General features: G+C 38.2%; 1 protein-coding gene across 1 annotated transcript in view; it reads left to right on the plus strand.

Moving 5' to 3' along the window:
- Window positions 1-4,898: 4,898 nt before the first annotated feature.
- The window catches only part of MACO1 (macoilin 1), a gene marked incomplete at its 5' end in the record, with an annotated part of 19,259 nt that continues 6,693 nt past the window's right edge, over window positions 4,899-17,464 (plus strand). Inside the window, 5 exons of the mRNA XM_010164210.2 lie at window positions 4,899-5,040; window positions 5,751-5,877; window positions 7,971-8,094; window positions 10,095-10,273; window positions 10,755-11,250. Coding sequence (XP_010162512.1) covers window positions 4,899-5,040; window positions 5,751-5,877; window positions 7,971-8,094; window positions 10,095-10,273; window positions 10,755-11,250 — 1,068 coding nt within the window. The remainder of the gene's footprint in view (window positions 5,041-5,750; window positions 5,878-7,970; window positions 8,095-10,094; window positions 10,274-10,754; window positions 11,251-17,464) is intronic.

Genomic DNA, 17,464 nt, shown 5'->3' on the forward strand with positions numbered 1-17,464 from the left:
CAGCAGTCTGTTACACTTGCTTCCAGAATTCCTGTAAGTTTTCTATTTTGTCTTCCTTTACTTACATTTCCATGGAGCTCAGGGATTGAGATATTCTATGCCATAGCAAGACACTGAATGTCAGGAAGGTTTCTTGGGATTCTTTACATTTCTCTTCCTTTTCAAAAATTTAGTTGGCAAGTATTTCACATAATAGTTTCCAGTATGCATACCACATCCCAGCAGTCATGTTTTCTCTCTTGCATACTTGCTGTGCTCATTCTGTACCACTTTTTTGGCCCACTAGTAATAATTTTACACACACACACACACACACACACATATATATATATATTTCTGTCTTCACATATATAAACCTTTTTTATTTTAAAATCTCCAGCGATTCTCAGTCAGTATCCCCAGTGTTCTCTTTGGTGTTGGTAGGTAACCTTGAGGTGGTGGTTGTTGACTCTTTGGTAATATCACATGCATGTTAAACTTCACCTTTTTAAAGCCTACCTCTATATTTGGTGCCCTGCCAACCTCAAGATGTGCCTTTCACTCCTTTCTCTTGTGTGAGTCAGGCTGCAAAATGAAACATGCCATCAGTTCTGCTAAGATGCACTTTCCAGCCTTTGGGTCTTGCTGACAATAGTGAGGTAGAATAGAGTCTTAATTTGCTACTAGTTTGGATTTGGGGTGCCTCATTATTTTTTTTTTCCTAGTGATTTTTTGAGAATGTTTTTACCTTACAGCAACCACAATATCTGTTCCTGTGGGGCAGTAAAAAGAGAACAAAGACCAAGAGGAAAAAAAAAAAAAAAGAAAAAAGGAAATGGCATCTGGCACTTGGCAGGGGGAGGAAGAATAGGGAGGAAAATTATTTGTTTGAAAATTCAAAGGGGGAGCACAGCCACTGTTGGGTTATAAATAAATCTTTCTGTTCACTATACATTAGCAATGAATTGATCTTTCACAGAATTTGCAGCACTGTAATAATCCCTGCTCCTTCACGTTTTCTTCCCTGCTCTTCTCTTGAGTGTGTCCATCCTTCCCTCTGGTCATGTATTACCCTACAAGATTAGATACCATATGCTAGTTTTATAGGGGAAGCCCTGCCCTTCTTAAACCTCTGCCAGATCATTTTTGATGCGTGTCAGAAAATTGGATAACCCAGATTTTAGGTATTTATTTGCAAGGATCTTCCCCTGTATTGAGAACAAACTCAGAATTATAATTGGCATCACGGAACATACTTGAGCCTTTCTAATAGAAGAGCTACAAAGGTTAGAAAGCTCTTGTGCCTACTGAATGTTACCTCTGAGTGAGGATACTGACGCAGCAGCTATCAAAATTGGAGCCATGTGTGGATGTGCCCAGAAAGATCAATGACTATCAGAGGTTCACAGGCACCAAATGGCTGGTGCTGGAATCCGGAGGAGCACGGCTGTCTCCTCTCTCTCGAAGGATTGAGCGTGTTGGAGGGGAGGGAGGTGCAGTGGGGACAGAGACTGTAGATGACAATAGAAACCTGCTGAAGGGAAGAATGGTGTGTGGAAGGGATCAAGGAACTGGAGAGTAAAGATGAAGTGAAAGTGGCTAGTGCAAAGCAGGGAAAGGGAGGAGGAGAGCTGTTGCTAAATTTTGTTAGTCATTTCATTCATGTGATTTTATTTGTAAGGTCTGTCGTATGAAACAAAGCGGCAGAGGAGTGATTAGCCTGTCAAAATGAGAGGTCCCTTAGCCTGGTTTTCTTTGGGGTTTAATTCTTGCTGGACATTTTTCAGCTCTCCCTAATTTAAGTGTTCACTGAAGAGGTGTCTGTTCGCTAAGCACTTGTAAATTAACTGATGAGCTGTGTGCTTGCTGGGAACAGCGAATCTCGGTGTGCAGCAGAGCTTTATGGAAGAAGGGAACCTGAGATTTGTGTTCCTTTCTTCCTCCTACAAGAACTCGTTGCCATCTGCAGGCTGCAGTGTGCTGCAAAGACACCCGAACTGCTTGTAACCCAGCTGTGGATGGAACGGTGGCCGCGGGGAAGCTCGGCACAGTTTGTAAACCTGCCGGTTTCGAGGAGGGAGCTGATGTCTTTAGGCTGCCACCAATATCCAATTTAAAAACTGGGGTGGAGTGTTTAGTTATGGACTGCACTCTCTGACTCTGCAGTCCTGCATGTTTTAATTGGAGCGGGACAGGGGTCCTGATTAAAAAAAATTATATATATAGATGAGTATAGTACCTTTAAAATGTTTTCTATGAGTGCATGTATGCATGTGGACTCATGCACTTGAATACATATATAGAATATATTACACAACAGTGAACTTTGTTGCTGAGGCCAACAGAAGTGGATGAAGTCTTTTATGAAAGGAAATAACTTTCTTCTGTCTTAATCTTGTGCTCATTAAATTCTTAAATGCTTTTGAGTCCATCAGGTGACTTGCAAGTAGGCTCTGTTGGGAAAACCTTGTTACAAATGTGGTATTGTCACAATTCCACTTTAAAAGGTGGTAAATGTCACCATGGCCTCTGGATTGATATGAATTTAATATCAGAAATCACTTTAATAGCTGTATTACAGAGTTCTTTATTCAGCAAATGCTTTAACTTAGTGTGGCACTTACCAGTTGAAAAGCATTAGTTCTGATAACCTGAATTTGCGAGGAAAAATGTCATCTCTTTATGGATTTCAGTGGCAGAAAAATAAACAAAAGCCATGACTTTAGCAAGGAAAAAGTGCCTACACAACAGAAGTGCTTTTCCAGGTGAACAGACAGAATAATGATTGTCTAGGTGTGATGCTTTTGTCTATTTTCTCAAATCTTAAGAGCTGCACTTGTACAATTCAACAGCTCGGTCAAAATGAACACAGCAGCGACTACATACCCACGTGTCTGTCACCTTTTATGTCTAAGTGTTCTCTGAATGCAGCTGCTTTTTAGGCATTTCTGGTGAAGATTTAAATTTTAAATAAACAGAGAACAGCAGTGTGTGCAAGAGTCATCTGCCAGGACAAATGTATCCATTTAAGGTGTTTTGGTTGGGTTTTGTTGTGGGTTTTTTTAATACTTATGCTGTAGTTTCTATTCTTCTCCACGAGTAGTTTTTGACTAAGTGGCTGGGGATGGTTCTGTAAAAACTGAGAAAAAAAAGCAGTGCCTTAACTTTTCCAAGTGTGTGTGTTGTTAATTTGGCTTCTGTTAAATTAAAGTGCTTCCTGTAGCCTCTTTATTTGCATTTTTTTTCAGTTCTAATATGTTAAATTCCAGCTACAGAATATTCAAAAAGGTGAGTGGGGGGAGGCTGAGGCAGGTTGAATGTAGGAATAATTGCTTATTTGTCTCAGACTTCAAAAATATATTTTCTATGAAGTCTTTCTTTAGGTTGTGCTGATTTAAAGCATGTACTCCTGTGAGCACATTAAAGCACATTTGTGAGTAGTTGCACTGGAGCAATTCCTTTCACAATGAAAATATTGGAGCTGGTATTTTAGGGAAGAGCCTGATAACATCCAGTAAATGAGAACAGCCAAGAACAAACCCTTCCCGGGGGTGCAGGACCCTTGATAAGGGTCACATGCGATTAATCTTTGATTTATAAGAAGCATGTAATCGAATTTGATTTAATCGAAGCATTTTCCCAGTCATGTGGTTTGGAAACTGACCTCGTGTGACAAGTAACACAAGTGATAATCGGACGAGTAGTTCAGTTGCTTCAAAACCTCTGCTGGTATTTAACACTTTTCATAGAAATTCTCTGGTTTGTGTCTTCTCTGAAGCTCTGAACAACTTCCTAAAAAAGCCACGTGTCCATGAGCGGTGCAGAAACTTGACCCTACCTGGCACTGTGCACACAAGCTCTTGGCAACTTATCAGTAAACATTTCAGGGCAAAGTTCTCCTGGGTTTATTGGCAGTGTGATAGAGGAGGAAAAATAAGTTACTAAAAGGAAAAAGTGCCCTTGGTTTTTAAAAATAAAAAAATATATATTTTAAAACCCCACTGTTGTTATAATTCAATACAGGGCAATAAGGTGGTTGTGCTTTGGGGAACTGGAGTAACATACTCGATCTCTGGATGCTGGGTTTTGGGGGGGAAAAGGGGTTTTGCTTCCTCTGTTTTAGCAGAATGGTTTGGACTGATCCCTCAAGCGCTCCTGTTTTAGTTAGGTAGGATCTGAAAATATTTTGAGCTTTGTAGCCAGGAAGGATCATCAGTGGTTCAAAATGCAGGACTAAGAATAAGAGAATGTGGCTTTGAAATAATTTTTTAAAATAGAAGTTAGACTGTCTGGTCTCAAATCTCATGTGCCTCCATTTTTCTGTTGTTTTTTTTTAATTATTTTTTTTTTAATGGATGCATTTAATTTAATGTGGATGTTTTCAAATTAACTGAGAACTCAGTATCAAAACAATCTTCCTAATTGCCATAGTTACAGGCTGAAAATACATCTCAATTTATTGGCATTGCAGTTTGTGTTAGATATGGAAAATGAGTGAACGTCTGCAGTCTGAGGAGAGGGAACACACAAGTTTCTGAGCTCCAAAAATACAAGAGTGCAGGCTAGAAGAGAAATATTTCAGCTGCAGCAGCATACCTGTTGGCAAGACTTCACTTTGTGAAAATATTCTGCAAAGCTAAAGGGAGAAATTTGTCTTTGAAGAGCAGCGAGCCTTCTGCTTCTTTGCTACTTTAAAACCCAATCCAGTTGAATATAATTAACCTCACTAGACCAGGAGTGATTTTAATGTAATAATAAAACTTATCTATTCTGTAAAATTATTTTGAATGAAGTTTTCTTACCTGTATTATAGCTGTCTGTAGTTTTTATTCCTGAACTTTTAATTTTGAAAAAAAAAGGTAAGGCACTCTATTGGATATACTGACCTGAAATTACCTTTATTTATTTATTTTTTACAGTACTTTTCTGTATCTGAAGTTCCTGGTAGTGTGGGCCCTCGTACTGTTGGCAGATTTTGTCCTGGAGTTCAGATTTGAGTATCTGTGGCCATTCTGGCTCTTCATCAGGAGTGTTTACGATTCCTTCAGATACCAGGGTTTGGTAAGTATAACACAAAATTACTGGCCCTTCGTAAGGACGATCCTGCAACGTTTCAGGGCGTGTTCCATATTATACAACTGACTTAATGGTGCTGCTGATCATTTTCACAAGAGGAGGAATTTTTCAAATGACTAGGTGACCTGGGCTCAAGCCTCTTCTCTCTGACTGCCTATTTCATCTGTGGCAAGGGGAAGTGAAATAGGTATAGCTACCAAATTTTCACCTCAAGAATATATTGTTTGGATTGCTGAGATTAGTGAATTGATTTAGATCCCTATATAACAGAGTTTTCTTTAAAATAAAAGGGAAGCCCTTGCCTGTTTAACTATCTCCTGCTCTTTCAGAGAGTAAATGATGCTGCTGGTTGTTTGGGGTTTTTTTTTCTGGAAGGAGAATATGGTAATGCTGATACTTTATCAATAGTGTAAATTAAAGTCTTCAGACAAAATAATAAGGAGTAAATATAGCTGTGTTCAGACTTGTTGGAAGAATGGATGGGCACAAATTCTCAAGTTGTACCTATTCTTTCTTAGTTGGCCAAGTTTTTACTTTCATTGGCTGGACTGCTTCGTTTCTTTGCCCTGATTATAAACAACCCTAGTGTTTCTGTGTTGAAATCGTTGCAGTGTCACCATTAATAAACAAAGTGGTAATATTTGCTGGAATAAACCAAGAAACTCTTCTTTCCTCCCACCCCTCCTTTCTTTTAGGCCTTCTCAGTATTTTTTGTTTGTGTAGCATTCACATCGAATATAATATGTCTGCTCTTCATACCAATACAATGGCTGTTTTTTGCTGCCAGCACCTATGTTTGGGTACAGTATGTCTGGCACACAGGTAGGTCATTATTTTTTATTTACAGCTTACTGATTTGAATATATCTCTTACAGCTTTTAGTAACGTGCAGAAAACCTCTTTTGGTTTGTTACCACATTTCTTTTAATGCACTTTTGTTATAGTTAAAAAATGGGTTTTTTGCATTTGTTAGTATGCTGATCTGCACTTGATCATGTCTGGGTCCATTGTGTAGTGATCATTAAAGCTTCCAGAGCAGTAAAAAAATAAAGAAATTTAAAAATCCTGACTTCAAAACACTTCTGCAGCAGTTCAACAAATACTCATACAAAGAGCACATACGAGAAGTTTGTGAAACAGCTGCATTCTTCCTAATACTCAATTAATGTGCTGTTAATTTTGGATATAATCATAGTTTACATTTGTATTAGTCAAATCTTTGTGTCAACTGTATTCAGTTTCTGAGCATAAGGACTGGTAATACCAGTGGCTGCTCCAGTTTGAAACATTTATGGCAAAATCTTCCCCGCCCCTGCCTGTTTTTTTTGGGGGGGGTTTTTTGTCCTTAGTTGTTTGGGGTTTTTTGTTTTTAATAAATCCTTGGGTTCTGGGGTCTTAGGGTAGCAGTTGGATTGGGGGAGGTGGTTTAGTTTACATGAGCACTAATACTTAAGATGAGTTATGTGTATGTTTTTCCCTCGAATCAGAAAATTTTAGGAATAAAACATGATTTTAATTTTTTTAGAGGTAATTCTTCCCTACTCAATTCCTTGGGATCTGGGGCTTTTGTAATATTTCATGTTAGACTTGCCATCAGATCACAAGAATAGTATGGATCATTTCTCAGTTTATGGGTGAAATCAGTCATCTTTCTGACAATTCAGTCATTTATAATAGTGACATTGCGGGAGCTAATGGAAGATACTGTGAACCAGTTGCTGCCCAATTTAGAATAAGTAAAAAATCTGGAGTTATTTTTAGGATTGTATTAAGATGTTAAAGTGTTACCTGAAGTTATTCTCAGAGTTGATGTTTAGAAACCCTGAGAGAAAAAACTGATGGGCCAATCTTAACTGTAGCTATTGAGCTTGTGTAATATTTTAATTCTTTGCAGCCTTGGGGATTCTTGTTTTTAAATGCTCATCTAAGTTGATGGGAACTTGCTCTTGGTTGGGTTTTTTTTGAAGTTATGATCTCTTTAGGTGGTATGTCTACCTAGCTGAGATGTTGATTGAGTCCCTTTAAGCTGAGAGTGTCTGCTATAGGTTTCTCATTTATGCAGAGTGCAGCTATTCAAGGGAAGACCAAAGTAGAGACCACAGTTAATAACATTAGGGCCTCAGAGTAACGTTCTTCCTAGTTTTGAATTGGAGACCTATTTCCAACTCAGCACACAATATGTTGATGTCAGTATGGAATCAAGAACTTTGTTTATTTTTATGAAGCTTGTGGCACATAACTGGAATTGATTTGTGGAATTTTTCAGTGGCTATAGGGCAAGCAACAGTGGTGTTTCCCATGGGCCAAGAGGTTTAAGACCTTAGTTTTGCTTGGCTACTATTTTACATTCTCAGCAGTAGTGCTGGAGAGAGAAATCAATCCAGTGTCCTGAATGTTCCGCTGATGTGGAGTTTTGAGTCGCAGGCTGTTGTCTGCATTACTGTATATGGAGTAACCAGTACTGTGCTTACTCACTCCTGTTTTCTCAGCTGATTTGCTCACTGCTGCTACTAAGATATATACCTAACTTGGAGTGAAAAAGTAGTCCAAGCTTACCACTTCTGACTCAAAGATCATAAGCTGTAGCATTACCTCATCTTCTGCAGTTTCTTCCATTTGTGTTCCATTGCTGTGTAGGGTTTTGTGCCAAGCTATTTCATTAGATGTGCATCTGTTATTTTTCACTGATGCCTTAGAAAAGTAATAAAGCAAGATAAGGAGACAAAAGTTTAGAGTTGGCTTAAAATAAAGACGTCCTAGATACTTTATTCTGAAAAAAGCACTCTTACAATTCCCTATAATGTCTATCCGAAAATTTCCCTTGATTTCTGGAATGTTTTAAAAATAACTTTCAAATATTTGCTGCTTGTAATATCTTACTAAGGTGTTTCTCTCTTTTTCTCTTCTCTCAATAGAGAGGGGTGTGTGCTTACCAACAGTATCACTGTGGATACTTTTTGTTTATATTGAAGCAGCCATTAGATTTAAAGATTTAAAAAACTTCCATGTAGACCTTTGTCGTCCATTTGCAGCACACTGGTAAGTGGGGGGTTTTTTTTCCTCCTTTTCTATTAACCTTTATTCCACCAGGGAAATTAATATTCGAGGCTTTTTATTTTGATTCAGGGTTTGGCCGTTTGGTTCTCCCCTCACACATCTGTAATTAAATATCCCAGAAGAAACGTATGCTAAACATTAACTCAGTGCAACCTGTCTGAAGATACAGTGCTTGTGAGCTGTAGGGAACGTGTAGCATGGATATTTCTGGCATTTCTTGAAAGTTCTTGTCTTCAGTTTACAAATTTTGTGTTTACATAATGAATAGATGTAAAAATAGAAAAAAAAATTATAGTTTCACTGATAATTTATGTATTCTGTTATGAACACTTCCTTTTTTTTTTCTGTAACAAAGGACATCTCTTTTTTTTCCCTCTCCAACAAGAAGGGTTCTCCTGAGCATCTGATTGCATAATTCACCGGAGGGAGTGAATAAGCTTCAGGTTGAAAATCATGACAGAAAATAAAAAGCAAACACTACTTATTACACTACTTCTCTGGAAGTGATAAGAATGTCTTCAGGCAAAAGATTTAACTGCTGAGTATCCACATCTGGAAGAAATGCATTTTTATTCCTCAAGTTTTTAGTGCAGTATGCATTGATCAGGCTACGTTTAAAATGTCTCCTGTTTTTCCTGGAGTCAGTTGGTCCAGTTCCCTGTGATACAGTCTCCAATGAATTAGACATCTGTCATTTTAATTTATATTGTCTACATTATGCAATAAATCCCTTAAACACTAATTAAATTCTATAATGGGTTACAAAAGCACTTTAGAAGCTGTGAAGAAAGGTCTTTCTGCTGCTGAATTGGATACAAACATTTCAGCTTGTCATCAGAGTTTTAGAACTGTAGCTACAGCTGGCTTTACACAGCCTTACAAAGAAAGCATTGGCAGAGATAATGTCAGATGCATATGCAAATGATTCTTGCATTCTGGCAGCTTACTTAAAAATGCAATTTGCACAGTGCTATTACTGAGCAAAGAATGAGAAGATTTTAACAGTTAATAGTCATCTGCATCTGAGTTTTCCCCTGATCTAGGACACCTTCAGTGTTTAAAATGCAACTTCACTGTGCTTTGTTAAAATACTTGTCAAAGATGTATTTATTTTTATACAGGGATGTTTGCTCATTGATTGAGTACCCTTGTTAATAAATACACTAGCATGATTTGTTAGCCTTCTGTACTGCTGCAGTTGTCACAAGCTAATAAGAATACTTAAATTCTGTGTGATGAAGCTGATAAACAAAAAATAATTCCAAGATTCTGTAATGCTTCTGTCATCCTCATCAACAAATGGAACAGCAGAGTCTGTCTGGAAGTGAAATTCTTCATATCTTATCTGTCAGTAAGATAAGTGGAAGAACTAAGTTTAGAGATTAGATGTTTTTCGCTTACAGCTTCAAGGTCAGTCTCGTAAAGGAGGAATTTCCAAAGGCTGTTTGTTGCCCACAAAAGGTGTCTCAATTGTGTCCATCCTCAACAGAGGCAGATGGTTATTGAGGCTTTACCTCCAGGGTCACTTCTGGCTGTACCAGGTGTGGGTGATGGCACTTGGGCTCACAGCCAAAGTTAACACATCTCCCAGTTTAATGTCTTACATATTACATGGCCCTTTTGGAACAAAACTTGTGAACTTCTGCTGTATTTGGCTATAAGCACCTTAAAAGATGTGTAATTCCTAGTCTGGTACTTGTCTAAAAGGTGTCTTTGCTATGTGTAATGCAATTGCATTGTCGTAATCCTTTAATCTATGCTACAGTTAATTGCTGTCTGTAATGAACTGTAATTTTATCTTGATAAAGAGGTGCCTACGTTTTTGAACTGTAGCTTTTTTTGTACAGCAAAAAACATTTTCTATATAATTTTCTATGAAAAATTGTAATCCAGACGTATACACAGCTATATAATTTATTACAATTTATTAATTTGCTATTATGGTTACATTTTGGAATAATAATGTTGCTTTTTTTTCTTAGTATTGGCTACCCTGTTGTGACTTTGGGCTTTGGCTTTAAAAGTTACGTCAGCTACAAAATGCGTTTAAGAAAACAAAAAGAAGTGCAGAAAGAGAATGAGTTCTACATGCAGCTCCTCCAGCAAGCTCTGCCCCCAGAACAGCAGATGCTACAAAGGCAAGAGAGGGAGGCAGAAGAAGGCAAGTTATATTTATTATTTAATGTGTTTGCTATTACCTGCTATTAAAAAATATATATATTTGCTAAGGAAGAGCTTCTTGACTCCATTTCTTTACTCCATGTTGTTTTGATGAAAGTACAGTGAACTTAGAGGAGCCAGAAATAAAACTCTTTTGGTATGACATTAGAAATGAATTATGTCCTCTCTGTTTAGTTCTTTATTAGCAACTCCATCCATCTAGTCAGTCAGTGCTCTATGAAGCATTCGTATTTATTATTAAATCCCTTGGTTACTGTTTCCTGCCTGTAACGAGAAAAAAAAATCTTAAAATATCATGTGACTTCTGATTTTCTTTCCTGAAATAGAGTCTTAAATAGACTCTAATAATGAATGTTTTCTGCAGAAATGATGGATGCGTACTTAATGATTTTTCTTTGTATGTCACAATATTGATTGATTTAATGAACTAAGTATTTTTTTTTATTTTGCTCTTGCAGCAGCCAAAGGATTATCTGATATGGATTCCACAATACTTCTGCAGCACAATGGAGGCATTCCAGCCAATAAAAAATTATCTGCAACGTTGCCAGAGCTAGAATATAGAGAAAAAGGGAAAGAAAAGGACAAGGATGCTAAGAAACACAACCTTGGAATAAATAACAATATTTTGCAACCTGTAGACTCTAAAATACAAGAAATTGAATATATGGAAAACCATATCAATAGTAAAAGATTAAATAATGATCTTGTAGGAAGTACAGAAAACCTCCTCAAAGAGGACTCATGCACTGCCTCGTCCAAAAACTACAAAAACGTCAGCGGAGTTGTGAACTCCTCGCCTCGCAGTCACAGTGCAACTAATGGGAGCATCCCTTCCTCATCGACTAAAAACGAGAAAAAACAGAAGTGTGCTAGCAAGAGCCCTAGCACACACAAGGACTTAATGGAAAATTGTATTCCTAATAACCAGCTAAGCAAACCAGATGCACTGGTAAGGTAAGTTTGAGCTGAGCGTTGTGTAACAGCCTGTCTTATCCTCCCTTCGTTCCGGTACATTAGTTCTCTTTGTTGTTTTCCTTAGGAAAATGTAACTTATGATGTCATATAGATGACAGAATTGTCTACTAATGGAATAAGATGACCAGGAACTGGGCCTTTTGGGCCCTGTTCATGATTTTTGCCTATGGTTTGCTATGCAGCCTTGAGCAAATTGCTTCCTTTCTACATCAGTATATGACGCTTACCTACCTCACAGGGGTGTTGTGGGGCAAAATAAATAGCTTTGACAATCATTTGATAGAAGGCATGAGAGCAATGTGGAGAACCATTATTACAGAGCTCAGTGGATGTCTTCTTGATGAATCTTCCGTGGGGTGACATTTACATCTCCAGGGAATTCAGTGAGGTTTGATGGTGCCTGAACAGGTGTTGGTCACAGAATCACAGAATAAGAATGGTCTTAACTTTTTGTTTTGTTTTTTTCCCTTGAAATGTTTGGCTTTTGTTTTAATCTTCAATTGACAAGTATAGATGCAAAGTATCAGCTGCTGTAAAGTGCTGAGTTCGGATTCTTGCTTGCATATCTGCTGCCTTATTGGTTTAAATACAGGTCACAGGGGTTTAATTTAGCTGCCTTGTAAACGATAAAGATTTGAAAAAGTCACATCTTTATGTATGCTTATCTGAAGTTTAAATAGAGATGTATTTATGAAATGCAGCTTGTGAGTCCTGAGACATACGGTGTTGTCCCATGTTACCAAAACAAGTACTTGTAAGAAAGAAGTTCCAAATGGGGGTAGAGATACATCTGGAACAAAACTGTTGCACAATTATGCACTTTCCTACCATTCCTTGTTTATGTGTCTCATTTTCCTTTTCTCACGTGCTGAACACTTGTTGGCCAGCAAATCCTTGTTGGCTGATTTAATTGTCAGATCAGGTTCCCTTTCCCTGCAGGTACCTTTTGATAATTGGACTTTTGACTCTGCTCTATCTCTGGGGATTTGTGCTATATGAATACAATTACTTCAGTGAAAATATTATTTTCTCCTCTGATAATCACTCTGCCACTGATTGGCCTAGCTCTGCCAATTAAATATCAAAGACTAATGGATACTTAGTGTCTGTAGAAAACTTCTATGAAGCAAATAAGAAACCAACTAGTCAATTTAATGTGTGAATCAAAATCAGCTAAGATTAATGGGATACAGATGGCTCTGTCTTCAGCAAAGCTGCATCTAAATAAACATGTATATGGCTGCTGTATTTGTGCGTTGCCAGTTTCACGTGGGCATTCTATGATCTCTGTACTCTGTATATGGCTTATTTGTCCACTGAAGAAAAGAACTGGTCAGTTCAGCTTTGTTGCAGCTCAAAATATCATTCATAAGTCTTGAGAAAAGAGAAGGGAAGCGCTTTATAGAATGACCTGCCAGACTAAGAATGTTGTCTCATGTAACTATAACAAAGAATGAGATTTAAATCTTGTGTGTTTTATGTTTTACAGTACACATTGAAATTTTTATATGCTGTGATGTGAGCTTAGACCAGGTTTGGTATTAGACCAGGTTATTGTCATTGTCCAAAGTGGGTTTTCTAATGCAGAAGTGAGAGTACAATAAGCTAGACTGTGCCCTCACAGAATGCCAGGTCCTCCCATTCCCTGGGTAGGGGCAGAGCACACAGTTACTGTACTGGGAAAGTGCCTTTGTGCAACGTAGCCTCACTCTGCCCTGAAAGTGAATTAAGCTACTTCAGTTATTTATTTGTCAAGCATTTCTATGTGCTGTGTGGGTGTGATGTGACTGTTGTGCTACACATTCATGTAACCGCTTATTGTGCGCTGATTTCCCGGTACAGGCAAACCAGGAGCACTTAAAACCCCAACGTCCTGTGTGTTGCTGCTCACAGTTTCTTGCAAGTGTAGATGACTGAAATAATTCATGAAATCTTGTTTCTCTTTGGATTGAGTATGTAACTCCTACACCAATGGAAGCATGAACTTACCTGGCTAATTGGATGGGATGGGATGGTGTGCACTTAAATGTAAAATATAATGTGGTGTGGTTGGGTTTTTTTTTTAACTTGTCAGTTATCCTGTCCCTGGAGCATAAGGCATTTGTTCTTCATCTTTTCCTCTTCCAGTAGAATTACTCATTCCCATTATTAAATTTTTAATCTGCATCAATACTGTGCCCTGAGAAGGGCTGAGTGAAGTCCTGCATTTGTGTCCAACTTTCAGATGGGATCTGCTCAGCTTCCAAATAAAGATGCTTTTTATAACTTCTTGTCCAGCAGACTCACAGCAGGATGTCAAAACCAAGCTGCTTTCCTTTTGTGTTCACAAATTGTTTCCCTGAGCTGACTAACCAGTATTAAATGTAAAGTATGACTGCTAGGGACTCAGGATTAACAGGGGTTATTTGAGATGGTAAAGATTGGGGTTTTTTGAGAACAAGACAGTCTTGCATCCTAGTTAATTTTTTCTCTTAAATACTTGGTGTGACCTTTATATCTGAAAGGGTACTTGCTAATTAAGTTTATATTTTCTATATACAGTATTGCTTTTCTTTGGAACAGTAAGTTTTAATTTTTGTTCTGTCTGGTAAATGGTTAGTGTGTGTGTGTGTGTGTGTTTAGTTTTCTGGAGAGGAATTTACCCCATCTCTAGGTATTTCAGTGAATATTATGTTATGTTATTGTGATCTCGATAGCTAGAGCAGAGAGATTCAAGAGACTCTGTCCCTGCTGATCAGTCTTGGAAATATTCTATGTCTTAGGTGGGTGTTTTTTTTGTTCCTATGATTGAAATGAATTTCTGCTTCTGATAGATGCTTAACTCTGCTATTTGTTTGTCAAGGACTTAATAATTGAATATTTCGTATCCAGTGGAGGGATAAATTGGTATCCCTTTACACTCACTATTGTTTGTCAGTAGGCACAGAGCAAGTTGACTTCTTGTTACTGCTTCACTGTCACTTCTGAGAGGTGCAGGAGGTTTTGTTCATGGTTTAGGAGCTCAATGTATGGAACAAGTCCAAGCTGTAATTGCTGCAGGATTTTTTTTTTGCTTTTCATTGCGTATTCCATAGTAATAATCATGTCCTGCCTCTAGCTATTTGCACCCTTAAAAAAAAAAGGAAAAAACCACATGCACAAAAAACTGGCAGTGAAGCTTGGCAAAACTGTTTGTAGCCGTAGAGGTCTTGCCTTTGGCACATGAGGTGTTGAAACAAGCTGTCTTATGTACTAATTATTCTCAGAGATAACGATGACATCTTCTGGCAATTGGACTAAGAAAAATATATGTGAGACAAGGGTTGGTCTGCCACATCTTACTTTACTTTCCTAAAAATTTGTTACCTGCAGAGACAGACTGGAAGGTTTTAATGTAAATTTCTGTCCATTTGATGCTAATTATTGTACATCATCTGTGGCACCTTTGGTGTCCTATGAGTGATTGCTGCTTCTTCCTTATCCCCCCTGCCTGCAGTGGCATTAGTGTACCAGAAGGCTTTCTGCTGTCACCTGCAGTGGGGGAGATGGTCAGTTTTTCATTAAAGATGATGGGAGTGAAGGAAAGCATAGAATAGAATAGAAAAGCAAAAGAATTGGGAATACAAATTAGAAATCTGGGAGATGATCCTTCTCGCAGACCATTTTCAAGCCACAGTCAACATAGTGCTGGGGCTGTTCAGAAACAGAATAACCTTTTGAATGCCAGGTACTTAGATCAGTTCTGTGTAGGGGGAAAATAAGTGACTCTGCTTTCTCTCTGTGGATTACTGACTTTTTGGTAATGAAAAATGCTCCGAGGAACTGCTGGTAACAGCCTATTAGTTACAGCAGGAGAACCTCAATGCTGCGGGATCGCGTGGCTACTTCAGAGAAGCAGGTTCACTGCAGGGGATGCTTACACCAACAGATTGGGCTGGAACAGGACAAAGGAGAAAATGGATCTCTTAGAAAGGCATCCGAGTGCCTTTTGGGTCTTTTAAAACTTTAATTTTTATATAAATTGTGTTTAATTTGTTTGCAATTGCCAGGTGATTATGGAATTACATTAACCAAGTAAACTAAGCAACAGGGATATGTTATTCACCAGTTATCAATACTTAGGAGGATTAAGCTGAATTGAGTTGTCTTTAAGTTGATCCATCAATCTTCCCTGAAGCATTTGGGAAAATACTCAGTCTTGGAGGTGATTACTGAGTGAGATCAGGAATGACCCATGGTAGTGCTGGGAAAAGAAAATGGGTAAATCTGCATTTATAGTAATGATAAACGAAAAGAAATTGACCTTAGTTGTATAAACAGTGCAATGTAATAATCTGCAACTAAACCCTCATTTTAAACATAGTTGTGTGTCAAAATGACTTATAGTTTGTGCAGCAATAGAGAGAATTATCTTCTAGAACTCAAATTTTCTTCACCTCCCTCCCTCTTTTGTAAATAACTTTTCCAATAATCCTGGAAATAAGAGACTTTAACAGAAAATGAAATGGTAGAAAGAATAATAATAATAAAAAAAGTGCTGTCTTATTGGGTCATTTATCATTGTAACAGTGGTGCAGGCGATTACGGAAGGGAGGAGGGAGAGCTCCACAGAGCCCTGGGCTGTGCTGGTAGCAGCAGAGCTTTCTGTTGTGTTGGTTTACCTTGATGATGTGCTTTCCTTTGAGAAAGGGACAACAGAAAGGGTGGTTTTAATCTCCTTGGTTTTCTGTGAAAATGCTAGATGACCCCTCTGTCTATATACAGAGAAGATTTCCTTCCACAGGAGGAAATTTTTAAGCTGAAAATGTTTGAGTGGACTTCATAATATGAATAAGAACGTGGTTACACACCAGAGAATGTAAAGGGTCCATGTGGTTTCGAGGGGGAACTAACTTCATGTATTTTTTTTTTTCCCTTTAAATGAAGTTGTGTCTCTAGCTAATTGTGGCAACTCTGGGAGAGAAACCATATAGGAAACATTTGGTCCTTTCATTATGATGGATTACTAGCTTCCTGACTCATTTTAGATAGTAAGGAGTGTTTATTTGCTCTATAAGTTGCAGAAAATGTCTGCTCTGGTATTCAAAGCTATAGGAAAAACTACAGCACAATCAAAAGGAATTAATTAAAATCTGCTAAAATCTTACTTTAAAACTTGTTTCTAAACAAGTCCATCAATAAATTTTCAATAATTTTGTCTGCCATTGACTTGGAAGAGATGAGTTTTCTCTGTATTAATTCTCTTCTGTCCCTTTGGAATTGCACTGCAATAGCTGATCACTCGCTGTATGGTGGTGGATTGTGTTTTACACATTATTCTGTCTTTCAGCTGTTTAAGTTGGGTCATCTGGACTGATAGGAGTGATTGTTTCACAACAGAATAAAAGCTTTTAACTGCATGGTGACCTGAAAAAGTACAGAAATACTGGAATCCTTTGATTAGAGTGAGTTGAACTGGTGAAGTTGATGCTCTTTCAGTCCTGACCCTGCTGTGAGCTTACTCATGGTGGCTAGTAAATCAGAGAGTCTTTGTGTTCTAAAGGATGCACAAGTTCCCACTTTACACCTAATAGCAGTTTCTAAGAAAAATAAACTATTCTCTGCAGCATTTAGTGATATTCTGTTCTCTGCAGCATTTAGTGATATTCTGTCGGTCCATGGTCTGCCTGGATGTATTTTAGTGGTGTGGCTACTGGTTTTCCATAAACAATGGCAGCACCCAGAGTTTGATCAATTCTTCTTGTGTTTCATCCCATCTTCTTTGTGATTTACAGTGAAAGTCATAATGAACAGCAGGTCAGTCTCATTTTCCTGTAAAAGTTACCCCAAGTCCCCTGTGGTCCTTCGGAGTAAAAGGATGAATATTTGATGTTTGGAGCATGCTTGAAAAGTCAAGGTGGAAAGGAGATCCATGAGGCTTTGGCTCTGCGTTCAGGCAGGACCTGAGTGATGTATCATGAGTGTGCAATTCTTCCTGATCCCAGTTCTCACAAATTTAATGTGTGCAGTTCTGGTTGGACACTTGTACATACACTGAGTGAAAAAGAAGGCTGTGGCTTGTGGCCTCATCTATTTCCTCCAGGCTTGGAAAGCAGACATCCTTTCTGGCTGCGATTGTGTGCGCTCTACAGATCACGCAGGTTTCATCTCTCTTTACAGCACAGTCTGGACCAGCCCCATGAGCACTGCAGGTACAGAGCCCTCCCAGAAACCA

Source organism: Antrostomus carolinensis, unplaced genomic scaffold (genome assembly GCF_000700745.2).
Source record: "Antrostomus carolinensis isolate BGI_N321 unplaced genomic scaffold, ASM70074v2 scaffold32663, whole genome shotgun sequence".
NCBI lineage: Eukaryota > Metazoa > Chordata > Aves > Caprimulgiformes > Caprimulgidae > Antrostomus > Antrostomus carolinensis.